Source organism: Myotis myotis, unplaced genomic scaffold, assembly GCF_014108235.1.
Source record: "Myotis myotis isolate mMyoMyo1 unplaced genomic scaffold, mMyoMyo1.p scaffold_m19_p_5, whole genome shotgun sequence".
Lineage (NCBI taxonomy): Eukaryota > Metazoa > Chordata > Mammalia > Chiroptera > Vespertilionidae > Myotis > Myotis myotis.
This window is the reverse complement of record NW_023416357.1, coordinates 78,043,013-78,070,867: the sequence shown is the minus strand read 5'-3', so window position 1 is coordinate 78,070,867 and position 27,855 is coordinate 78,043,013. Positions and strand designations below refer to the sequence as shown.

Genomic DNA, 27,855 nt, shown 5'->3' with positions numbered 1-27,855 from the left:
TTTCTTCTTTTTTTTTTAAATCGCAGGGAAAGAACAGAGACTCTCCTGAAAGTAACCTTAGAAAGGTTCAGTGTTGGTCTTGAGGCCCAGGACCAACAGAGTCTTATTGCAGATGAAACCCCAGGCATCTATACTTTTCATTCCGAGTTAATTTTCTGTTCTTCTCTAGGAGGCAAAGCCAGGGGGTAAAATTTTGGCTGACAATGAGATTTACCCATTTCTCAAAGGCAGAATCCACTGGTTGACCACACCATGAGCTTCCAACTCCCTTGTTACAGCACTAATCGTTGTTCCCGCTGTTTCCTCTGCTCTCCTCTACCCACCCATTTCTAGCCCACTAGGCCAGCGTATCTGGCCTGTGCTCAGCCATAGGGCTGGCAATTTTGATTACCAGCTAGCATTCTCATCATCTTTGTGACAAATCATGATACTTAAAAGAAGCCTTAAGATGTATACATGATGTATACAGGCAAAAGTATTCCTACACACACACACACACACACACACACACACCCGTCATTGTCTTGAATACTAAAGACAGTTTCTCTTTCTGCAACCACTTAGTGGCGTAGCCTGGTAAGGAAGACAGTGGCACCCAGTGGACAAATGTTTGACTGTTTGAGACAGGTGTTCCATGCTGAAATATTCTCGTATCTCGTATATTAAGAAATGTCAGTTGCTCCCCTCCCATTTCACTATCCGTCATCCCATTTTTAAAATAATCTACTGAATTTAAAAGGGGAGTGGAATGTTCTTATCTTCTCAAGAATAAGACTAACCTAAAACACTGGAGGAAGCAACAATTTCAGGAATAAATCCTCTGAGAACAGTGTTTATATTTGATTAACACGTTTCAACAGTAACAGTGGAGACAGCCAAACCTAGTAAAATACTCAACTTTTAGTTAAAAATATAATATTGAAAATGCCTGTCAGGTGCTTTTGTTTTTTTACACATTATATCCTCCTTTTCCTCAAAACATTGCCAACTTCCAATCGAATTCACTTGGTTGTGCAAATTTGGCAACTCCACGGACAATACTTCAGGAAAATAACACAAATTCTGCAACTTAATGATACTGTGCAGTTTATCTGGGAGCCATACAAATACCGATTTTTACTCTCTACATCTTTCATTGATCGTTTTGGTTGTGAACCTCTTGGGTAGAGAAGCCCCGAGTATATATCATCCTTCCTGAAACACCTAACTAGCATCTTACTCATGCTAGGTATAAAGAAGGTAAATAAAATCCAGTTTCCATTTTATATATTGAATCTTCTAAATGCTGGAAAAAAAATAGATATACTTTTTGATGTTACATAAAGGAATCAGTGAGTTAAGAATCTTAAATATTAGGGGCTCTTTGTATTGAATAAAATATTTTATAAAGAATAAGAGGATTGAGTGCTGTGTGGGTGAATCAAATTTTACTGATTTAAATGAGAAATAATTAAAAGATATTCAATTACACAATAAACATATATCTTAGTGCAAAAGTTAATACCAGCTGGGGTGGCCTCTGTTAGTTAGCCATTAAAAACTTCTTCCAGTATGGAGGGTAAGAAATTCTTAGTTTTTTTTCCCTTTGAAATAGTGCCCATGTTCATCATTATTATTTTTTTTCATAATATTGCCACAGTTTTAAGGCTTGTTTTTATTTATTTCAGAGAAAAGACCAGTTGGCAAGCCAGGGTTATGGCATGCTGCTGACATGGAAACTTTCCCAAATGGCTCTGGGCCTAGGGCAGCACCTTTCACTAAATGATGTAAACCCCCCATGACCCTTTGCATCAATCACATTTAGTCAGTAAACAATACACATATCCTGGCCCTGGCCAGGTACCTCAGTAGGTTAGTGCATCATCCTGATTCCCTAAAGTTGTGAGTTAGATCCCTGGTTAGGGCACATACAGTCAACCAATAAAAGCATAAATAATTGGAACAACAAATCAAGGTTTCACTCTCTTCTTTCCTCTTTCTCTAAAATCAATAAGTAAAATAAATGAAAACAGAGGCACACACAAAAACACATCCCAAAGTAAGACATGCACTCTTTTGGTAAATTGAAAAAGAAACAGAGGCCATATGTGTGTTTGTGCCACTACCTTCCATGTTAATTATACTTATTTTTCTCATAACACAAGCATCTTTCTCCCTAGTTGCTGCAAAAATTCTTGTAAAATGTCATGCAATCAAATTTTGCTAGGCAAACCTTTGTTTTGAAAAACAAAAACAACTCTTGAAATTGTTTTTCAAAAATTTCTAAGAATATATTATCATAATGTATCAAACCATGATAAGTCAATAGACATTTATAACATTTCAGAGTTTCTGCTGTCCATTTTCCTTCACTGTCTGTCACCAACAGTGAGCAGTGGGCTCTGTAGGACTCAGGCTCTAGGCACCTTTGTTCTCTGGGGCTGAGCTCCCTGCCCAGGGAGAATGGACAACAGTAATCGTGGGATTTGCACCACACACTGTGCTGTTGCAAAGTGTAATCCTATTGGGAAATGGTCCAGCCCCTGGGCTGAGCTTTATGATACCCACACTTGCTGTGTCTGACGTCAGAGACCTGCTGTGTACACAGATCCCCTATGAAGCACCCAGGCTGCCCAGTATGGGCCCGGCTCCTCCTAGGACCTGCCTGGCTTCTGTGATTTTTCTCAAGATCAAGAGGAAAGCCAGTATTTGGAAAATTCTCTTTCCCCAAATAATTTGAGAAAATTCCTTCTGTGTGGTTCCTATAGGTTTTGACCTTACTTTTGGGCTTATCTGTTTATAATGCTTCACTTATTCAGGAAAACCACTTGCTTAAAGATCGTTTGCCTGACTCAGGGGCTATGGTGAACGAAAATCAAAATATAATCGTAAAAGGAGTTGTAAAGGCTGAAAAGGTCCACACAGATTAAAGTAATTATTACTATATGTAAAATGAATGATATGCTGTATGTACGTGTGCACGAGTGTGTATGTGTGCGTGTGAATAATTGCAGAGGTTACAGCACGTATTTAGATTGACACTTGCTCTACTGAACACTGAGGAACACATCTTTCCATCACCAGTGACAGGCATTACCTGCTCAGATAAGGCTTTAGCCTTTTCTTCCGCTTCCTTCAGGCAAACCTCCAAGGACTTGAGATGTGCCAACGTGAACGTCATCTGTCCAGTTCCCAGGGACTCTTTCTTTAAAATAACAACCAAGTATTACTTTTTGACATGGATAAGTCCCTGAGCATAAGTCTCAAACAACTGTATGGACTAAAGATAGGCTTCATAAACTCACACACATCATCTTTTTTTCTTCTTCAACACAGTAATAAAACCATGAAACATTACAAAAGCAATAGCCTTATTTAACATTTAGGTTCTAAAGGAAGGGTAAAAATGCATATTAAAATGCATATGAAAGTATAACAATGATAGCTTTAAAAAGTTTGAATAAAATTGCCCATGTTGAAATGTAGTTGTTTTGCAACTTTTATTCTTGATACAAAAAAAAAAACCACACAACACAAACGACTTTCCCTCAAGAGGTTAGGACCAAAATTTTACATTCCTAATAAGAGATGTCACCAAGAATGCCTACATTTTAAACATTCACCTATCTTGAGAAACAGTCTTCTGAATTCAGAGACCCTCTTGTTTCCTGTCATTTTCTTATCAGAAGTTCCATTAAAGCAAAGATACTTCCTGGTTTAGAATCAGACCATCCTTCCCCAGAACACAGCTAATATAGCTCAAATCAGCAGATGGGCAAAATGGTTCAAAAGTTACTTTTTCTCATTTAAAAGCAAAAGTGATGCAAAATTGGCATGGACATAGCAGTCGCTGGCCCCACGGAGACTGGAGTGCTTACTGACTACTCTTTGGCTATTGAGACAATTGATTAAAGTTATGCAGCAACATGAAAAGTTAAAACAGAAAACCTGCTGCTGATTTTTTCCCTTTGCTTTAGGAGCCCACCGATTTTACGTGTGTGCATTTCCTTATGATACAATAGAGCCATCTGGTGGCAAATGGAACCAGCCATGAAAATAAAGCATTCATTACGTTCTTACAATTGTTCATGTAGCACTCTGACCTTAGGGCCATGCCACAGGCCTCAGATATAAATGACACTCATGAGATGAGGGGCAAAGTAGTAGCTCTAAAACAGCCTGGCTCCCAGTGGCTGCAAATCTCCTCCAAAAGCTGGCTTTTGGGAGATGAACATTTTGGGCTAGAATGGTGATACTTGGGATGAACCAATGGTCCTCATCATGCCATGATGACTCCAATAATTTGAAGTCATTCCCAAAAAAAATTCTCAAAAATACTAACCTAAAAACAAAGTTCTTTACACTTACAGGTAGTTCATGCTATAAAACATTTTATGCAGAAAGGGGAAATTGTCAAGAGGCCAAATTTGTCCCAAAAGATTGGGAATCCCAGATGTAGGCTACTGTTTCCAAGGAGAATCTTCTGGTATCATGTAGGGTCTTTAGAGAAAGTTTAAAAAATTTTTTGGGAGTAGACCAAGTAAGATCAGCTAATCTGTTTCTCTAGGTCATTTTTCTCCAAACATCCCAAATTTCCCTGGCCAAAGACTACCATTTCCAATAAGACAAGCATCCTATCTAATAAAAGACAAAAAGGGTAATTAACCGTACCTCCGCTATGCTTCCTATTGGCTAATCAGGACGATATGCAAATTAATTGCCAACAAAGATGGCGGCCGGCAGCCATGCAGCTGAAGTGAGCAGGAGGCTTGCTTTCTCCAGTGATGGAGGAAGCCAAGGTTCCCCGCCTGCCACAGCCTGGCTCTGAACTCCAGAATCAACAATGTTTCAATTATAGAAGCTAAACAAACCCCAAATACCTGCTTTCAGCCAGCTGAGGCCTCAGAGCTGGGAGTGCCAGTGAAGGCAACAATGTTTCAATTATAGATGATAAATAAATCCCAGAATAAAAAAGAAAAAAAGGAGAGGCTGGGAGCTTCAGTCGCCCACCAGCCTGAAAACGGCCCTCAGCCCCTCACCCCCTCACCCAGACTGGCCAGACACTCCAGTGGGGACCCCCACCCTGAAGGGGGTGTGACCAGCTGAAAACAGCCATCAGCCCCTCACCCAGGCTGGCCAGGCACCCCAGCGGGACCCCCACCCTGATCCGGGACACCCTTCAGGGCAAACCAGCCGGCCCCCACCTGTTCACCAGGCCTCTATCCTATATAGTAAAAGGGTAATATGCAAACTGACCCTATCAGCAGAAAGACTGGGAATGACTGGTCACTATGACACACACTGACCACCAGGGGGCAGACGCTCAATGCAGGAGCTGCCCTCTGGTGGTCAGTGTGCTCTCACATGGGGGAGCTCTGCTCAGCCACAAGCCAGGCTGATGGCTGCCAGTACAGCGGTGGTGGTGGGAGCCTCTCCTACCTCCTCAGCAGTGCTAAGGATGTCTGACTGCAGCTTAGGTCTGCTCCCTGCTGGCAAGTGGACATCCCCTGAGGGCTGCCGGGCTGCCAGAGGGATATCTGATTGCCATCTTAGGCCCAATCCCCCGGGAAGCAGGCCTAAGCCAGCAAGTGGTCACCCCCGAGGGGTCCCAGATTGCAAGAGGGCACAGGCTGTGCTGAGGGGCGCCCCACCCCCCGAGTGCACAAATTTTTGTGCACCGGGCCTCTAGTTGTATATAATGCCAAATGAAACAGGCTTGACTGAAGACTATTACAAAATAACAGGACTTTTTGTACAGGTAGATTTAAGAAATTGTCATGTGTTGTAGAACAGAGAGAGAGTCGAGCAAACAGTGAAGAATTCAGTCTGTCTTCTTTACCCCAGCTGCAAGCTATCACTCTCCCCACTTTGACTTGCCTTCTTGTCCCTTAAGGGAGAGGTCCATAAATGTATCTTCACCGAGGTAAAAATGTCTTATACAAAGGCAAGTGCTTTTTAACAGGGGCAACTCCCATTAGCCAAACAAAGGAATGAAAGTTGAGAATAATTTTAGAAATAAGTAAACACGTGGGGCTAGGAGTTTTGGAGGTAGATGTGTAGTTTCAAGGATCTTAAAAAAGTTAGGTGTAGTCATTGTCCCAATTTTGCAGGATGCAATGGCAGATGAGCAGAAGGGTGGGACTTATACCATTAAGTTCATTCTGCTTCAGGCACATGTGGACACACCCTACACAAAGCAATCTATGTTTATTATCAACATGAATCTGTCTTGGTGGTTAAAGTAATCGATGAATGAATTATATTCAACATGACATTGCATGTTGAAAATAGATGATATACATAGGTGTTTGGGGATTGAGCCAGTGTCTGCATTTTCAAATGTTAAATTCCAGAAATTCAATGAAAGTTTTAGTTTTTAACTTCTACTCTTTGCCTTAAAATTGTCTTACCTAAATACCAAGCTGGTAATCCAGGTGGCATGTAGCTAAAATAATCAAGATGATCAAACTAAAAGACTACTACAGAGTATTACAAATTCAATAAACTCTTTGATCACAGTATGTATATTAAAGTTAACAGTCTACAAACTGACAAATCTTATACAAAATTGTAAGAGTAGGTTATCTTTTGGCTGCATGGGTTCTTCATTTGAGAAGGAAAACCTCTTTTCTCTCATTTAAGTTTTCTTGATTTCTCTAACCCATGTCAGTATCTTTTCATTGCCTCCCTTCTTATTTTTTAAATTTATTGGGGTGACATTGGTTAATAAAATTACATAGGTTTCAAATGCACAAGTCTATAAGTACATCATCTGTGTATTGCACTGTGTGTTTACCACCCAATGTCAAATCCTCTTCCTTACTTTTAACTCAGTATTTATTTTTTTTAATATATTTTTATTGTTAATAGCATTACAGACATCTCCCATTAGTATTTCTTTGTCTTACAATGACTTTGCTCTCCTTTCTCAGCCGTACAAACCCCTTCCACCCATTGAGACTGGTTCACGGTCTCTGATTGATCCACATCCTCCACCCACCTCTGAATCCATGCGTGACACTTATAAAGGCTCCCGAGTGCAGAGGTCAGACAGCACTGCACTGAGTATCTGCCAGGAGCTCAAAAAAATAGTTGTTCTTGATTAAAGGCTCAGCAGCCAAAGAGGTGGTTGCACCAGAAGGAGCAGTCACGCGGAGAAGTTATCACAGCTACGTCTATGAGCAATATTTTCCATGCATCAGCCTGGGACGCTGACAGGGATCTGAGCCTGAGAAATTCTGCTTGCCAAGGCCAGGTGCAAGATAGGGCCGCAGAGGGCAAGAAGTTGGGTGATGATGGCAGCGTTGCTGTGAAGATTAAATGAGGTAAAGCAGGTAACTGCTTAGACAGGTGCAGTGTTCAATTAATGTTATTATTAACAATGCCATTATCCTCGCTCCTTTAAAGAGAACCATTTAACATAAAAACTTGCTAGCTTATTTTTAAACCCTAGTAAAAGAAATTCCCCATGGAGACACTTTCATAATAGCAAGTGATCAAACGACAGCAGTGGGAAACCCAGTCAAGTATGCAGTCAGAACAAAGTTAATAGGTTAAATATGTGCATTCATTTAAAGGCGAGATTGCTAAATAAAGATGTGGGTATAGGCAATTTCACCTTTACAGGAGAGCATTTGACATGGGTCAGCTTGCTACAGTGAAATGTTTCCAGCCATCTGAAGTTCCAGTGTCCAGGGCTCCAGCAGCCCCTGCTCAGTAATGCAGTCACTTCCTACAGATAGCACAGGCCTTAGCCACACTTTGCAATGGTCAAGCTTCTGCTTGACGGATTGTCTACTTACCACTGCAGTCTATTGCTCCTTCCCCCTGTTTGACAGGCACTGGGGGCTCTAAAATTCTTTGCTCTTCTACAACCTGTTCCTATTTCTCACACAGGTTAAAGTCTTTCCCCAGGGCCCTGGCTCAGCCCCTTGCCCTGGGCAGATGGCTGTCATACTTGCCCCCATCTCTGGTGATCAGAATTCATTTTAGTGTAGAATTGTCATCAGTCTCATGCCCTTTTGTGCTTACCTTTTGCAATAGCTTCTTGGGCTAAAATTTCAATTTCTATTTAAGCAACAATTTAAAAATTCAGTTTTCCTGATTTCAGTTCATTCTAGTGAAAACAGTATTCCTCTGTGCTTGGGGTTACCTCAGTAGTTACCTAACGAGGTATTTTTTATTCAAAACTTAAACTACAACTTTTGTCAAAGCCCAGTAAAAAGAAGGTTCTAGAAAGTGCCCATCAGTGTGACTGAAGGAGATGGCCATGGGGTGACAGAGATGCACACTGACTAAGGAGAACCTTGGACTCCAGACGGCCACGTTCTGGACTCTGGACAGCACGTTTCACTTGAGCTATGTGACTTTTGGACTTCACTTCTTGGAACCTCAGTTTTTCATCTTTAAATGATGGATGTATTGGTCAGGTCCCAGCGGGAAACAGATGGCCACTCCAGTGGCATCACTGAGGGGAATTTGATGAAGGGACTATGTACAAAGGTGTGGGCACAGTTAAGGACACCAACAAAGAATGGTGAGGCAGCCCATAGAAGTGAAGGTACTATTTGCCTTACCTTAAAGAGGTAGGGGAAGAGATAATGGGGGAGCATTATTCCAGGATGGAGCTTGCGGAGAGGACCCCCTATGAGCTGAGCCTTTGGTAGAGGGATACAGCCCCTGCCACCCTGGCCCAGGCAGTAGCGGTGGTGGATCAGTGGAATAAATAGCCTGACCTCATCTCCTCTCACCCTCTGTTCTCTCTGTATCCCCCTTGTCCAATAAGAAGCCAGAAGACAAGAGAGCCTGAATGACAAGTCCAGAGGGACCAGCTTCCCTAGAAAAGATTGCGGGGGCAGGTGCTTTGGAGAGAGGGGAATGGGGAACTGGGGGGATGCAGTGAGGTGGAGGGGGAAGGGTGGAAAGTGAATCTGGAAGGGAAAATAGACACCTCAGGCCAAAGGGGTTTAATTATATTAGTGGGTCCCAAATGCCAGCCCATAGATCAGTGTTGGATTATGATAACATTTCACCAGTTAGCAAGAAAAAGACAAAGCTGAAGATTTAAAAAGACCAATTTGAAGTTGTCATGAAGCCCAATTTATTCCATTTAGAGAACTGTCCTTTATTCTGGAATTTTGATCATCCTATATATTTTGGTGTTAAAAGGATGTTTCTTTAACAAAAATGGTGGTGATAGTATATGGAAATTATTGTGTTTTAGAATTAAAGTGGAAAAGTTGGCAGTCCTAGTAGACCTAATCCCAATTATTTAGAGAATGAAAATTCTTAGGGGTTTATAAAATCTAAAAGTATAGAGACGCTCTAAGTCATCTGTTAAATAATGAGCTGAATGTCTTATCAGGTGGTCTTTCCAGGACTATGGTCCCTAATTCCTCTAGACCCGTGGTCGGCAAACTGCGGCTCGCAAGCCACATGCGGCTCTTTGGCCCCCTGAGTGTGGCTCTTCCTAAGCCTTAGGAGTACCCTAATTAAGTTAATAACAATGTACCTACCTATATAGTTTAAGTTTAAAAAATTTGGCTCTCAAAAGAAATTTCAATCGTCGTACTGTTGATATTTGGCTCTGTTGACTAGAGTTTGCCGACCACTGCTCTAGACCAGATATTAGTCAACAGAGCCAAATATCAATAGTACAACGATTGAAATTTCTTTTGAGAGCCAAATTTTTTAAACTTAAACTATATAGGTAGGTACATTGTTATTAACTTAATTAGGGTACTCCTAAGGCTTAGGAAGAGCCACACTCAAGGGACCAAAAAGCCGCATGTGGCTCACAAGCCGCAGTTTGCCCACCACGGCTCTAGACCAAGTTCAAGATGGACCTGTATTCAATATCAAGTTACTTTAACAAGCTTCCAAGATACTATTTTTCTAGGAAAAAAAAAAACATGTTTCCAATAGTCAGTCTTTCACAAAAGTTTTAACTACTTTCCATTTCTATAGCATCAATGATAAAATAAAGGAAAAATGTATTGGAAAGGAGTTGTTGACCCAGATTTTAACCTATAAAAAGATCTTTGGCGTGGAAGTGAAAGAGAAATGACTGCATGACATTTGATAGCTTCATAAATAACTATAAATAATGGCTTACCCGAAACTCTGAAAAGGCCAACTCTTATTTTAATTCAGTTCAGAGCATTTCAATTTATTAAGAAAAGACTTGATTTCTTTTTAAAAAAATGAGGAAAGAGGGAAATGAGGAGTTATTATTTAATAAATAGAGTGTTTTAATTTTGCAAGATGCAAACATTATGGAGATTAGTTGCACAAAAATGTGAACATGCTTCATACTACTGAATTGCACACTTACAAATGGTTAAAATAGTCAATTTTATGTTATAGGTATATTACCACATTAAAAAACAACAGCAACATAAAACAAATGTATAAAGCAGGAAAATTATAGGGTGAAGGAATTAACCAATGCTTTAAAATTAATTCAACTACTCTTTACCTACTTCACAGGATTGTTGTGAGAACAAAATAAAACAAGGAGATTGAACATAATAAGAACTATAAAATAAAAAATTATAAAGAAAAAAATCTGATAAGGTAATCTTACTGAAGGAAAGAATTTTGATCCCTTTGATAAAGAAAACAACCAAAAAATACTGTTTGTGCTAAATAAAATTTTGGTTTAGTGGAGCATATAATAATGCAAATGCTTTTTCCATTTGTAAAGACAATGTTCTGAATAGATTAGTACTTTGTGACAGGATTATTTATTTTCTCACACATCTTACATAAGTTTAGGTTTTGAGTACTTGGATGTATTGACCAACAATGTTTTTATCCTCCCTTTAATCCCAATGTTTTAGGAAATGTATATGCCTTTAGGAAGAAGGATTTTCAGGTCATTTTAAAAGTAAAGGGGTAGAATTTTACTACCCACATTAACCGAGGTTTTTCAACTTATCTTTGTGAATAAATTATTGTTAAGCTGTGTATAATCATCAAATATTTTATAATTAACAATATTCAGAATGAAGATAATATTTTCTGCCAGTAAAATTTAGGCTCTAAATAAGAAAAGTTAAAATAAAAAGATCTAAGAAATTTAACTGCAATGATACGAACTTCCGTACTCTAATGGTGTTGTTCTCAAAACCTAGCAAGGGAATCCTTAATTGAACTTGATGAACTTGATGTTTCATGAGAAACCTTTTCCATGAGACACCTCTCCCCCATGACCCAGCCTGGCATTTGCACAGACTCCCTTCTTTACCAAGATATGAAGGAGAAATGTGTTAGGCATTCTTTTAAATCAGATAAAAGTTTAGCAACAATTTCCATAGAGCATTCCAATATGATAAGGTAAGCAGAGAACAGATGGGAGAACTCTCTTTTGCTGTGAATTTCCACTTCTTTTAAGGTCTCACAGTCAAAATACTACTAAGAGGCATGGCCAGATTATCAGAGAAGGTGGTGTAGCGTGCCCGACATTAGCTACTCACTGGGCCTCTGTTATAGCTAATTCATCTTGCTCTCTTTGGTGGGCATTTGCCATTCCATTGTGATGGTCCAGTGTCTTTCCCCGTCTGGAAAATTTCCCATCTCATGAAGCCCATCTCCCCAAAGTATAAGCCAAGAACTCCCTCTTACAACATCCTTTGCAGCCACGCTGTAGATATGTGTCTCCCCCAGTCAGACACACCAGCCTGAGACTTTAGTATGGAAGAAAGGGATATGAAACAGGTGCCAAGTAGAATCTGGTCCAGTTGAGAGAATCATTCTTTTTCTGAGGCTGAGGTGACAGAAGACTTAGAAGTAATATACTCAGGGAAGTAACAAGTAATGTGGGCTTATGTCTGGTGGCAGCAGCAATTGGTTCTTCACCAGAACCTGGCAGGGTAACCTATATATATAAAGAGCCAGGGACCATCACATCCGAAACAACCGAATGGACAACTGAACAGGCTGAGTGGGGCGACCAGGCTGGCAGGGGGGTTAGTGAGGGATGACCAAATGACTGAACCAGCAGGCTGTGTGGGGCGACCAGGCCGGCATGGGGGTTAGTGAGGGACAACTAAGCCAGCAGAAGGGGGCAGTGAGGGGTGACTAGGCTGGCAGAGGTGGCAGTGAGGGGCGACCAGGTCGGGGGGGGCAGTTAGGGGTGACCTGGCCAGCAGAGGGGGGCAGTTGGGGGCAACTAGGCCATCCGGGGGGCCAGTGAGGGGCGACCAGGCTGGCGGGGGGGGGGGGCAGTTGGGGGCAACCAGGCCAGCAGGGGGGGCAGTAAGGAGCGACCAGGCTGGTGGGGGGGGGCAGTTAGGGGTGACCAGACCAGCAGAGGGGGCTGTTGGAGCAACCAGACCAGTGGGGGGGGGGGGGGAGGGGGCATTTGGGAGCGACCAGGCTGGCAGGGGGGCCAGTTAGGGGCAATCAGGCAGGCAGGCAGGTAGATGAGCAGTTAGGAGCCAGCGGTCCTGGATTGTGAGAGGGATGTCCAATTGCTGTCCCCAGGATCGGGCCTAAACTGGCAGTCAGACTTCCCCCAAGGGGTCCCAGATTGGAGAGGGTGAAGGCTGGGTTGAGGGGACCCCCCCATGTGTGAATTTCAGGCACCGGGCCTCTAGTCGTGCATGTTTTCCAAGCCTGACTCTCTGATAATCCTAGAGATCCTCTGAGATACCTATTATCCTTTAATAATTCATTTCCCCCTAAATACTAACTGGAATGGGTTCTGTTGATTTTATTACTTATTGTTCATGTGACTTTAAGCAAGTAATTTATTTTGAGCCTTCGACTCCTCACCTCTAAAAATGGAAGAAATAATAACTCAGTAGGAGCTGCTATGATGATTAAATGTGGTAATGCAGAAAAATGCTTAGCATAATGACTGATCCTTAGCAGCAAGCTTTTTAAAAAGCATCTTCTTTTTATTTATTTTACTTTTTAAAATTTTTTTTATCCTCATCCAAGGATATGTGTTTTTTTAATTGATTTTATTTATTTACTTATTTATTTTTAAATTCTTTATTGTTGGAAGTATTACATATGTCCTCTTTTTCCCCCCATTAACCCCTCCAGCTTATCCTCACCCCAGGCCCCCACCACCCCATTGTCTGTGTCCATGGACCATAAAAAGCATCTTCTGTTTAAGCTCTAGGTTTTATGTTTCAATAATATAGCTTCTGGGAGCTCACAGCCTAGAAAGAGCCAGGTCATTGATCATAAAGACCCCAAACTCTTAGAAACACTGGTGATCTTGGCAATATGCAACTGTATCTAGCTGGTTATTCCTTGTTGGAAAAAGTAATTCACTGTGCATAATATAAGAACAAAAATTAAAAAATGTACTCTTCTCTGCCTGACAAAGAGGGTTTTTACTGGGTCTGCTCTGGACCTTCTTGTTAGTCATGTTCTTTTGATCTTTTGAAATGAAAAGGGAGAGAATGAAGAGGGGTGTGGATAGACTAGGGCTAAAGGAAATACATTTCCAAGGAACTTTTGAGGAGAACATTTGGGGAAAGCTATAATGTGAGATAGGAACTTATAGAAAAGAAAGGAAATTTTTAAAAAACATCTCTGAAAAATTTCGCCACATACTGTTTAATTAATACAGTTTAATCCTTAACATACCACCAATATTCATTGGACCCAATGTAGTTTTGAGTTTCTGTTTTTGAGTCATTATATTAATAAAAATCTATATTTCATGGCTTTTATTCTTTCTAAGAAGTCTTATAAAAACCAAAATAATATATATTTGTTTAAAAAATAGAATAAAACTCATTCTATCTTGCAAATACAATACAGATCTATTAGAGCCTTTCAAATCTAGGCTGTATTGTGGGATCGCAGTAATCTTATTTTTCCTATATTTGAAACACATTGTTACTGGATCATTCTAGGAATATTTAATTATTTCATATATCATTATTCATCAATTCTTTTCAATGAAGACTTTAAAGATTAAAAAGAAAAAAGTGTGGCCCGGCAGGCGTGGCTCAGTGGTTGAGTGTCGACCTATGAACCAGGAGTTCACAGTTCCATTCCCGGTCAAGGCACGTGCCCACCCAGGTTGTGGGCTTGGTCCCCAGTGAAATTGCCTAGAGGACAATCCATTCATAAAATTGATACTCGTCCTTCATTTTCTCATTGTGTTGCCAGAAGTATTCATCATCTTTTAAGGTACAGAAGAGGAGACACCATTTTTATAGCCTAGTTTGGCTTTCATTAAACACAGCTGTGAATACTAAATTTTTTTCCATATATAATGTCCAAAGAGAAGAAAATTGATAGAGGAGGACATTTCATAATTCTTAGGCAAATCAGAAGATGAATGTGAAGAGCAGCGTTCTTGACCAGCACTGTCCAATGCAGTAGCCACTGATCATATGTGACTTGTCAGTACTTGAAATGTGGTTAGTTTTAATTGAGATGTGTTGTAAGTATAAAATATACACAGAGTTTTGAAGACTTCTTAGCCCAATAAATAAGAATGTAAGATACCTCAATATGTTTTTATATTGATTGCATATTGAAATGACAATATTTTTGATGTTAGGTTAAATAAAATATATTATTAAAATTTACTTTCACCTATTTAGTTAGTTAGTTAGTTAGTTAACCTTCATCTGATGATATTTTTTCCATTGATTTTTAGAGAGCATAGAAAGGAAAGAGAGAGAGAGAGAAAAGAGAGAGAAACATCAATGAGAGAGACACCTGGATTGGTAGTCTCTTGCATGCTTCCCTACTGGGGCTGGGGATTGAGTCTATAACCCAGGTACCTGCCCTTGACCAGGAATTGAACCCAAAACTCTTTTGTGCACAGGCCAATGACCTAACCACTTAGCAACACCAGCCAGGGCTATTTAAAATTTTTAATGTGGCTACTAGAGAATGTAAAATTACATGTATGACTTGTACTATATTTCTATGGACAGTGCTCTTCTAGATACTAGTGTTGACAGTGTAATTAATTATGTCAGTGAAATAGACTATGAATCTTCAGATCATGACTCTAGAAACTTAGATGAATGTCCTCAAACTCATGAATTAGTGAGTGAAAAGCATATTTCTAAGGACAAAATAGGAAATAGAATATCTCATACAGCAAAGACTATCACACAATAGTTGGTGATAAGAACTTGGACTTTTCCTGTTTGCTAAGAGGATGCGTGATGGTTTTCTTTTAAATGTTTACCAGTATGAGCCAAAATTGTTATTTGATACAAGATTTGCTATGTTTAAATTCTTATTAAAATTTCTAATGATTTTTAAAACTATGCCATTATCCTTTTGTAAATTATTTGAAAAATGACTTTAAAACCATTTTTGATGGGTTTATTTGATCCAGATGGTAAATGATGATGACTGGTTTTCTAGTACACTTAAGGGTTAAGAGCTTGAGTAATTTGAAAGTTACCTTGTGGATACTAAACTATTTTAAGTTCTCAAATCTAACCATTTGAAGCTCAGCATTACATGTTAAGCAGCCTCAAAGTAAGTTATATTGGAGTTTTTTTCTAAATTTTCATGATTATTTTAAAAAATACACAAGAACACATTTGAAGGCCAAATCCTGCTTTATTCAAAAGGAGAGATATGAATAGGACATAGGCATTTCTATTTTAAGGAAGTGTCTAAGTAGTGATAGCCTTTAGGGTAAGCATTCTGTCCTAGAAGTTATAGCATTTTTCTTGGGCATTTAAGGCAAGCAAAACAGGACTTACTCCTTTCCAAAGAATTTTCCTAACCCACATTTAATTTAAATATATCTTACAAATTAATTTTATTTTCCATCAAGAGCATTTTCTTCCCTATCTGAAAAATGCAATGTGTTCAGCTACTCAATAACAATGAGATCATGCACATCTTAACTGGGTGCCTTTTGTGTATAGGTCCCAGAGCTAAACCTTGGAGGATAAAGATGAGTTAATCAAATTCCCTACCCTTTAGGACAGCCGTGGGCAAACTATGGCCCACGGGCGGGATCCGGCCCATTTGAAATGAATAAAACTAAAAAAAAAAAAAAAAAGACCGTACCCTTTTATGTAATGATGTTTACTTTGAATTTATATTAGTTCACACAAACACTCCATCCATGCTTTTGTTCCGGCCCTCCTGTCCAGTTTAAGAACCCATTGTGGCCCTCGAGTCAAAAAGTTTGCCCGGAGTTGAGGAAGATGGCGGCGGTATAGGCAGACGCGTCCCAGGTCGTGTCCCTGAGCAAATGGAGTGAGCAGCTGAAACTAGTAACATCCACCCCGAATTGGCGAAATTCCTCAGCTGGTGAGACGGTTTACAGCCGGGAAGAGCAGAACTCCCCTGGAAAGGTAAAAAAACCAGGGATTTGGGCAGGAAAGTTTGCCAGACCTCTGAGCCCAGAGAGTCGGAGGGAGACCGCGTGGCAGACAGCCACGTCCCTTGGGACAGGCACAGCCCCTGACAGGGGAAAGGAGAACCGCGGGATTCCTGGCGCTGCCGGGGGAATTGAGAGCTCGGTCTGTGATCACAGAGGACTGAGCCTAAAGGGGCAGCCTGAAGAGCTGATCAGACCATGCAGTCCCGGTAAGAGAAGAAGCTTACAGAAACCAAGCCTTCCCCGTTTCCGCGGCCGGCGTTTGTTTGTTTGTTTTCACTGAACCCTGTTCATGGGACATTTCGGATACAGACACTCACCTGTGCTGAAGAGAGGGAGAGTGTGCGGAGGAGTGGAATCTGGGGAGAGACTGAGGAGAGAGGGGGGGCCGGGAGAGGTGGCAGCGAGTTGAGTGCTGAGACACCCCTGAGCCCAGGACTGAGGCAGCCATTCTCTCCGGAGAGTGAGACTCCTCCCCCCAGCCCCCAGGCAAGGAGCACAGCCACACCCAGATTCCACCCTGTAGGAGATCAAGGATTAAAATAACCTGATCAGTCCCTGGGAGTTAACAGGGTCTGGCCTATAGAGGGATTTTCAATCCCAGCAACAACACAGCACTGGTAACTCTTACGCAGCCAGCTCTGGGCAGTGAACTTCCACTGGACAGAGAGGCCCTGTAGCCTCAGAGGCCAACCCCAGAACACTGCCACCCAGAGGCTGACCCACAAACTGACTCTTTGCTAAACACAAAATAAGGCAGTCTGGGAAACAAATGCGGCTTGCTTTAAAATAAGGACTGTGGTTTACAACACAGAGGAACAGTGTATCGCAGGGAAACTCAACACTCTCCTGAATACCTGGCAGGTCTAAGGCGAGCCACACTGAAGAATAGAAGAACCGAAGGACCTTCACTACTGCAATATTTTTTTTTCTTTTTTTCTTTTTTCACCTTTTAACTAAGAAACCAATTTTTTTTTCTTTTTTTTTCTTTTTTTTTTCTTTTCCTCTTCTTCTTTTTTTTTTCTTCTTTTTTCCATCACGTGATTTTACCCTTTTAATTACTACCTTCTTATTTTTAACCAGTATTATTACTGCTACCATTTTACCATTTTTTTTAAAGTGCCATTTTATTTTCTCTTTATTTTATTTTGGGATTAGTGTTCTCCATTCTATTTTCATCGTTATATTATTGGTTGTTTCTAGTTTGCATTTATCTCCAGGGAGCTGTTGCTGGAATTTGTTGGGATTAATGGCTGTTCTATAGGAGTATTCTCCTCATATAAAAAGTCTCTTCCCCTCTTCCACTTCATTCTCTATATTCGCTCTTTTTTTTTCTTTTCCTTTCTTTTCTCGCTTTTACTTTCCCCCCTCCTTTTTCCCACATTCATTTTTGCACTCCTTTTTTTGGTCCCTAATTTTCTTTTCTTTTTTCTCTTTTCTCTTTTTCTCTTCCTTCTTCCTTATCCCCTAATTCTCTTAATTCAGGTGGTCACCTTTATTTGGGGTTATTAATATCGTGAATATATTTGTGTATAGTGCCTGGTACGTGGTGCCTTGTTGTGTTGTATTTTGTGCCTTTAAATCAACACAGCAGATCCAAGCAACAGCAACCTCCTGAGCACCACACCCTCTGCTGAGGAACAGCAGCTGTATGTGAAACCTCGCCCCACCAGCCAGAAGAGCCACCACAGCTGTGAACAGCACCCACCAGAGGAGTTGCTGCCAACTGAAGAGCAGCTGCTACCGCAACCGCCTGAAGAGGAACCGCAGACCAAGGAGTCACTGCCACCAAGGGAGCAGCCACTGAACGACTCAACGTCTAGATATGTCAGTGAGATCAAACATGGGTAGACAAAGAAACCCCCAAAGGAAAGAGAAGGAGGACTCTCCAGAAAAGCAGCTAAGTAATACAGAGGCATGCAACATGACAGAAAAAGAATTCAGAATAAGGGTCCTAGAGTGCATAAACCGGATGGAGGAAAAAATCGACAACCTCAGCAAGAAGCAAGAAGAAACAGATGAAAAAATCGATAACATATGGAAGAAGCTAGAAGAAACAGATGAAAAAATCGATAACATATGGAAGAAGCTAGAAGAAACAGATGAAAAAATCAACAACTTAAGTAAGACCCAAGAAGATATGAAGAGTGATATAGCTGCAATGAAAAACTCCATTGAAAGTATCAACAGTAGACTAGGAGAAGCGGAGGACCGAATTAGTGATTTAGAAGACAAGGAAGCAAAACACACCCAAAATGTACTGCAATTGGAGAAAAAAATGAAAAGACAGGAGGAGAGCCTAAGGGAGCTTTGGGACAACATGAAACGAAACAACATACGAATAATAGGGGTACCAGAACAACAGAAGGATGAACAAGGATTAGAAAACCTATTAGAAGAAATAATATCAGAAAACTTCCCTGAGGTGGGGAAGAAAAAAGTCACACAAGCCCAGAGAGTCCCAAACAAGGTGAACCCAAAAAGACCCACACCAAGACACATCATAATTACCATGGCAAATGTTCAGGACAAAGAGAGAATCTTACAGGCTGCAAGAGAGAGACGGAAAGTTACATACAAGGGATCTCCCATTAGATTGTCAAATGATTTCTCAACAGAAACACATCAGGCCAGAAAAGAATGGACGGAAATTTACAAAGTGATGCAAAGCAAAGGACTGAATCCAAGAATACTCTATCCAGCAAGGCTATCATTCAAACTTGAAGGGGAAATAAGAAGCTTCACAGACAAAAAAAGGCTAAGGGAGTTTATCACCACCAAGCCAGCAATGCAAGGAATGCTAAAGGGACTGGTATAAAAATAAGAAATAAAAAGCTCAGAAAGAAAACAGCCACACAAAAACAGAAATGGCTACAAACAAGTACCTTTCAATAATAACTTTAAACGTAAACGGACTAAATGCTCCAAACAAAAGACATCGAGTGGCTGAATGGATAAAAAAACATGACCCATACATCTGCTGTCTACAAGAAACCCACCTCATTAGAAGGGACTCACACAGACTGAAAGTGAAAGGATGGAAAAATATCTTTCAGGCAAATGGAAAGGAAAAGAAAGCTGGGGTAGCAATACTTATATCGGACAAAATAGATCTCAAAGTGAAGGCCATAACAAGAGATAAGGAAGGCCACTTCATAATACTAAAGGGATCAATACAACAAGAAGATATAATCCTGGTAAACATATATGCACCCAATGCAGGAGCACCCAAATTCATAAAAAAACTCCTGGAAGATATCAAAGGAGACATCGACAACAATACAATCATAGTAGGGGACTTTAATACACCACTGACAGCACTGGATAAGTCCTCTAGACAAATAATCAGCAAAGATACAGCAATCCTAAATGACTCACTAGATCAGATGGACTTAATAGACATCTTCAGAACACTTCACCCGAAAGCCAGGGAATATACATTCTACTCAAATGCTCATAGGACATATTCAAAAATAGACCATATATTGGGTCACAAGCAAAGTATCCCCAAATTCAAGAAAATTGAAATCATTAAAAGCGTCTTCGCAGACCACGATGGCATAATATTAGAAATAAACTACAATAAAAACAACCCAAAATACTCAAACACCTGGAAGCTGAATAGCATGCTATTAAATATTGATTGGGTTACCAATGAAATCAAAGAAGAAATTCGAAACATCCTGGAAACTAATGACAATGAAAACACAACAATCCCAAACCTATGGGACACAATGAAAGCAGTCCTGAGAGGGAAGTTTATAGCTCTACAAGCCTATCTCAACAAACAAGAAAAAATGGTAGTAAATCATCTAACTCTACAACTCAAAGAATTAGAAAGAGAGCAACAAGAAAACCCCAGAGTGAGCAGAAGGAAGGAGATAATAAAGATTAGAGCAGAAATAAATGACATAGAGACCAAAAAAACAATACAGAAAATCAATGAAACCAAGAGCTGGTTCTTTGAAAGGATAAACAAGATTGACAAACCTCTAGCCAGACTCACCAAGAAGCAAAGAGAGAGGACCCAAATAAACAAAATCAGAAACGATAGAGGCGAAATAACAACAGACCCCACAGAAATACAAATGATTGTTAAAAAATACTATGGACAGCTCTACTCCAACAAACTAGACAACCTGGAGGAAATGGACAAATTCCTAGAAAAATACAACATTCCAAAACTCAATCAGGAAGAATCTAAAAATCTCAACAGGCCAATAACTATGGAAGAAATTGAAGCAGTCATCAAAAAGCTTCCAGCAAACAAAAGCCCAGGACCAGACGGCTTCACAGGGGAGTTTTACCAAACATTCAAGGAAGAACTAAAACCTATTCTCCTCAGACTACTACAAAAAATTCAAGAGGAAGGAACACTTCCAAGCTCATTCTATGAAGCCAGCATCACCCTAATACCAAAACCCGGTAAAGACAACACAATGAAAGAGAATTACAGGCCAATATCGCTTATGAACATAGATGCCAAAATCCTCAACAAAATCTTAGCAAATCGGATCCAGCAGTACATCAGAAAGATCATACACCATGACCAAGTAGGATTTATCCCAGGGATGCAAGGATGGTACAATATCCGCAAATCAATAAACGTGATACATCACATAAACAAATTGAAAGAAAAAAACCACATGGTCATATCAATTGATGCAGAAAAAGCATTTGACAAAATTCAACACCCATTTTTGATAAAAGCTCTCAGCAAGGTGGGAGTAGAAGGATCATACCTCAACATAATAAAAGCCATATATGACAGGCCCACAGCCAACATCATACTCAATGGACAAAAACTAACACCATTTCCCCTAAGAACAGGAACAAGACAGGGATGCCCCCTCTCACCACTCCTGTTCAACATAGTACTGGAAGTGTTAGCCATTGCAATTCGGCAAGAAGAAGAAATAAAAGGCATCCAAATTGGAAAAGAGGAAGTAAAACTGTCCTTATTTGCAGATGACATGATATTATACATACAAAACCCTAGAGACTCCATCAAAAAGCTACTGGACTTAATACATGAATTTGGCAATGTAGCAGGATACAAAATTAACCCCAAGAAATCCGAGGCATTTCTATACACCAATAGTGAACTTTCAGAAAGAGAGATTATAAAAACAATCCCGTTTACCATCGCACCAAAAAAATTAAGCTACCTAGGAATAAACTTAACTAAAGAGGTAAAAGACCTCTACTCAGAAAACTACAGGACGTTGAAAAAAGATATAGAGGAAGACATAAACAGATGGAAGAACATACCGTGTTCATGGATTGGTAGAATCAACATCATTAAAATGTCCATACTACCCAAAGCAATCTATAAATTCAACGCACTTCCCATTAAAATACCAACGGCATACTTCAGAGATCTAGAACGAACTCTCCAAAAATTCATCTGGAATAAAAAAAGACCTCGAATAGCTGCAGCAATCCTGAAAAAGACCAAAGTAGGTGGGATCTCAATACCAGATATCAAGATGTATTACAAAGCCACTGTTCTCAAAACTGCCTGGTACTGGCACAAGAATAGGCATATAGATCAATGGAATAGAATAGAGAGCCCAGAAATCGGCCCGAACCAATATGCTCAATTAATATTTGACAAAGGAGGCAAGAACATACAATGGAGCCAAGATAGTCTCTTCAATAAATGGTGCTGGGAAAATTGGACAGATATATGCAAGAAAATGAAACTAGACCACCAACTTACACCATACACAAAAATAAACTCAAAATGGATAAAGGACTTAAATGTACGACAGGAAACTATAAAAATTCTAGAAGAATCCAAAGGCAACAAAATCTCAGACATATGCCGAAGCAATTTCTTCACTGATACAGCTCCTAGGGCACTTGAAACTAAAGAGAAAATGAACAAATGGGACTACATCAAAATAAAAAGCTTCTGCACAGCAAAAGAAACCATCAACAAAACAACGAGAAAACCCACTGTGTGGGAAAACATATTTGCCAATGTCATATCTGATAAGGGCCTAATCTCCAAAATTTATAGGGAACTCATACTACTTAACAAAAGGAAGATAAACAATCCAATCAAAAAATGGGCAAAGGACCTAAATAGACACCTTTCAAAAGAGGACATTCAGAAAGCCAAGAGACATATGAAAACATGCTCAAAGTCACTAATCATCCGAGAGATGCAAATCAAAACAACAATGAGGTACCATCTCACACCTGTCAGACTGGCTATCATCAACAAATCAACAAACGACAAGTGCTGGAGAGGATGTGGAGAAAAAGGAACACTTGTGCACTGCTGGTGGGAATGCAGACTGGTGCAGCCACTATGGAAGACAGTATGGAGTTTCCTTAAAAAACTGAAAATGGAACTCCCATTTGACCCTGTGATCCCACTTCTAGGAATATATCCCAAGAAACCAGAAACACCAATCAGAAAGGATATATGCACCCCTATGTTCATAGCAGCACAATTCACCATAGCTAAGATCTGGAAACAGCCTAAGTGCCCATCAGTAGATGAATGGATTAGAAAACTGTGGTACATCTACACGATGGAATACTATGCTGCTCTAAAAAGGAAGGAACTCTTACCATTTGCAACGTCATGGATGGAACTGGAGAGCATTATGCTAAGTGAAATAAGCCAGTCAATGAAGGAAAAATACCACATGATCTCACTCATTCATGGATAATAGAGACCATTATAAACTTTTGAACAATAATAGATACAGAGGCAGAGCTGCCTCAAACAGATTGTCAAACTGCAGCGGGAAGGCCGGGGAGGGTTGCGGGGCAGGAGGTAGGGGGGTAAGAGATCAACTAAAGGACTTGTATGCATGCATAGAAGCATAACCAGTGGACATAAGACATTGGGGGATAGGGGAGGCTAGGGGACTGTCTAGGGCGGGGGGATAAAATGGACACATATGTAATACCCTTTGTAATACTTTAAGCAATAAAAAAAAAAAATAAAAAAAAATAAAAAGAAAAAAAAAAAAAAAAGTTTGCCCACCCCTGCTTTAGGAGCTCATAGTGGGATAAAGGTTGAGAAAGGGTGGAAAGATATTCAGATAAGTAAACTTCAATACTATAAAAATGAGAGGAAAAGGGAGAAAATACATGTATTAAGCATCACCTCTGTGGCACATATTTTCTATATATTATGTCCCCCAAATCCATACAATTTAAAAGGTATAAAAATGAAAGAGAAAAATCATTCCTAACCCTACCATCCAGAGATTGCAACATGTTATGGATTGATGTTTGTGTCACCTGCTGCCTCACATTCACACGTTGAAGCCGGATTCCCAATGTGATAATATTAGGAGTTGGGGCCTCTGAGAAGTCATTCAGTTTAGATGAGGTCATCGGGGTGGGGTCTTCTCGATGGGATTAGTGTCCTTACAAGAAGAAATCAGTGGGCTCTCTCCGTTTGTTAACTTCTCTCTTTTCCACTGCTTCCCACCCTACCCCCTATGTGAGATAAAGCAACAAGGCAACCATCTGCAAGTCGGGACCCAATCATGCTGGTACCCTAATCTCTGACTTCAGGACTGTGAGAAATATATAAATGTCTGTTGTTTAAGCCACCAGTCTGTGACAGTTTGTTAGTGCAGCCTGAGCTGACTAAGACCACAATTGGTGCATTCTTTGATAGACTTCTGTGTGTGTGTGTGTGTGTGCCTGTAAGATATATAGCATATAAAACATTTTAACTCATACTATACATGGTTATATCTGATTAAATTATGACCACTTTCAGTGAACAATAAATCATAGGTACAATCTATATTTGAATGATGATAGATATTATTTTCTATAATTTTTTTATGTTCACAATAAATTTTACTAGGTACAAATGCAGTTTCCCTATTATTGGACAATCCTGTAATAAGCATATTTATACATCTCTATCAACTTGTTTTTTTTATTTAATACATATGAAAAAAGCGGTTACTGGATTTTAAAGATTATATTCTTGATACACATTTAAGAATCTCCAAAATTAACACACCCACCAATACTATATGAGAATCATAGTTTTCTTTTTAAAAAAATATATTTTATTGATTTTTTTACAGAGAGGAAGGGAGAGGGATAGAGAGTTAGAAACATCAATGAGAGAGAAAGATTGATCAGCTGCCTCCTGCACACTCCCTTCTGGGGATGTGCCTGCAACCAAGGTACATGCCCTTGACTGGAATCGAACCTGGGACCCTTCAGTCCATACACCGATGCTCTATCCACTGAGCCAAACCAGTTAGGGCAAGAATCATAGTTTTCTTATACATTTTCCTATAATAATATTTTCAATACTTTTTAATAAGTAATTTTATTTATTTTTTAAAATTAAATTTATTGGGGTGACATTGGTCAACATGAACATAAAGGTTTCAGGTATAGGTTTCTATGTTACAAGATCTGTATATTGCATTGTGTGCCCACCACCCAAAGTCAAATCCATCACCATATATTAGGACTCCATTCTCCCCTCACCCCTTCCCTCTGGCAACCACCACACTGCTGTTTGTGTTCATGAGTTTCAGTTTTATATCCCACATATGAGTGAAATCATATGGCTCTTAGCTTTCTTTGACTGACTTATTTCACTGAGCATAATGCTCTCAAGGTCCATCCATGTTGTTGCAAATGGTGCTATTTCATCCTTTCTTATGGCTGAGTAGTATTCCATTGTATATATGTGCCCCATCTTCTCTATCCAATCCTCAAACACAGGGCACTTTGGCTGTTTCCATGTGTTGGCCACCATGAATAATGCTGCAATGAACATAGAAATGCATATATCTTTGCAAATACATGATTTCAAGGTTTCCAGTGTATACTCAGGAGGATTTCTGGGTCATATGGTAGCTCTATTCTCAGTTTTTTGAGAAATTGCCAGACTGCTTTCCATAGTGGTTGTACCAGTCTTATTCCCACAAGCAGGGAAGGAGGGTTCACTTTTTTTCACAACCTCTCCAATACTTGTCTTGTTGATAATGGCCACTGTAACAGGTATGAGCTGGTATCTCATTTTAGTTTTTATTTGCACTTCCCTAATTGCCAGTGAGGTTGAACATCTTTTCATATATCTATTGGCTGTTCATATAGCTGTCAAAACTACAGTTAAATATGACATCTAAGTTTAAAACTTTTTTATCTCTTTGTCTTCTATTAAGTTTGGACATTTTATTTGGTAAACGCAAGTTTGGACATCTTATTGGATATTTATATGTCTTCTTTTGTAAATTATGATTTGTGTCCTTTGTCAATTTAAAAATACATATATTTTTATTGATTTCAGAGAGGAAGGGAGAGGGAGAGAGAGATAAAAACATCAATGATGAGAGAGAATCATTGATTGGCTGCCTCCTGCATGGCCCCCACTGGGGATCGAGCCCACAACCCCAGCATGTGCCCTGACCAGTAATTGAACCATGACCTCCTGGTTCATAGGTCAATGCTCAACCATTCTTTTTTTAATTTAAGGGTAAATCTTTTCCTCGTTGATTTTTATGAGAACTTAGTATATTAAAGATATTATCTATATAAATAAAAATGTAAATGTTCATTTGTTCAAAATCTTAAATCTCCGAAAGTTCTTCACCGATTGCTTTGAAATTTTGACACAATGTTGCATTCTAATATGCGCGTGTTTTTATATACGTAGATAGACTATTATATAGATGTCACACCTGTGACAGGTAAAAACATGCTTTTTTGAAAAACAGCGCCATCTGTTGGACATCAAAGCAACACAGGCTATACTAAATATTTTACGATTCCATTTCGATGTTTCTGTTTACAGTTATAAATTGTAGATAAAATTAACTACAAATATGCGTGTCTAGCTACAAAACGATTGATCAGCTGAGATTTTCTCACATCAATTGCTGGAAATTGGGAACAGAACGGTGCGGGTTGATCTGACCTCAGGACGAATTTCATTGCCTCATAACTTCTGCAATTTAGTGACGTCAAAAGAAGAATTGGTTGAAAAAGTATTTTCCAATATTCAAACCAATTATAAGAATCACGATTGGCTGAGTGAACGAGCTATTCTTGTGGCCAAGAACAAAGACGTCTACGAACTTAACAATATTATTCAGTCTAATGTTCAAAGCGAGGCAGTCACATACAAGTCTGTCGACATTGTTGTGGAAGCAGATGAAGCGGTTCATTATCCAACAGAGTTTTTGAATTCACTCCATCTGCCAGGGATGCCACCGCACGTACTGCAATTGAAAATCGGCGTACCAATTATCATGTTGGGAAATATCAACCAGCCAAAGCTTTGCAACGGCACGCGACTTGCAGTAAAAAAATTAATGAGCAACGTCGTAGAAGCAACAATCTTGACAGGACCTTTCAAAGGTGAAGATGTCCTCATTCCTCGCATTCCTATGATTCCAACGGATATGCCATTTCAATTTAAGAGATTGCAATTCCCAATTCAATTGGTGTTTGCAGTCACCATCAACAAAGCTCAAGGCCAATCTTTAGAATTGTGCGGTTTAGATCTAGACACGGATTGCTTCTCAGATGGACAATTATATGTTGCTTGTTCTAGAGTTGGCAAACCAGACAATCTCTATATCTGCACAGACAATGGAACAACAAAAAATATTGTATACTCACAAGCATTGTGAAATTAAACATATTAGAAACATGCGCTTTCTCTTTTCTTTCTTTTCCATTTAACCAGACTGAGCCACAGCAACGCGTGGCTGGGTACAGCTAGTACTGTAATAAATGTTACAAATGTTTTCTATTACTTATTTTGAATATTAACAAATTCTTCTTAAATGGGTTGAAATAGTGGTGAGTGTAAGTTTTCTTATGAGGTATAGAATTTTCAGGACTAAATTATATTTTCATGTCTGTGCATTAGTGCACAATTTTGTTTGAGGAGAAAGTCAACTTTTGCAAGAAGCAAACTCTAGCCAAAACTTGGAGAAATGCTCCATTTCTCTGGACCTCCTTAAGTACAGATAACACACCACATTGATTCAAATTATTAGAAATATTTTGAAACAACCGACTGGCTCTGATACCTGATCTAACACAAACAGCTCAGCGACGGACATGATGACTTGGGGTTATTATTCCCAGCAGCAAATTTCAGTTTAACAAAACTATCAAAACAAATGAAGTCTGTGTTATCCGATTGGCCTGATGAGATGAAGGCAGCCAGAGGCCGGGCTCTAGCCTGAGAGCCTGCATCCATGAGCTCCTCGTGCCCAGGTCACCGCAGGCTCTCCCTTCTCGCCAAGCATCCAAAGAGCACCTCCCCAGGGGAGATTTCCTCCTGGAGAAAGGCTAGATTGAATAATTGGCTAGGCCCGTGGTCGGCAAACTGCGGCTCTTTGGCCCCTTGAGTGTGGCTCTTCCACAAAATACCACGTGCAGGTGTGGTACAGTGCGCTTGAAACTTTGTGGCCCGTGCACAGGAGTCAGTTTTCAGTCTGGGAGAGTCTATTTTGAAGAAGTACTGTTGAAATTTGGCTCTGTTGACTAATGAGTTTGCCGACCACTGGCCGCTAGGCCCT

General features: G+C 39.9%; 1 protein-coding gene across 1 annotated transcript in view; it reads right to left on the bottom strand.

The window, feature by feature from the left end:
- Positions 1-27,855, bottom strand: part of CCDC192 (coiled-coil domain containing 192) — a 199,875-nt gene that overhangs the window by 159,202 nt on the left and 12,818 nt on the right. Inside the window, exon 3 of the mRNA XM_036307719.1 lies at positions 3,077-3,184. Coding sequence (XP_036163612.1) covers positions 3,077-3,184 — 108 coding nt within the window. The remainder of the gene's footprint in view (positions 1-3,076; positions 3,185-27,855) is intronic.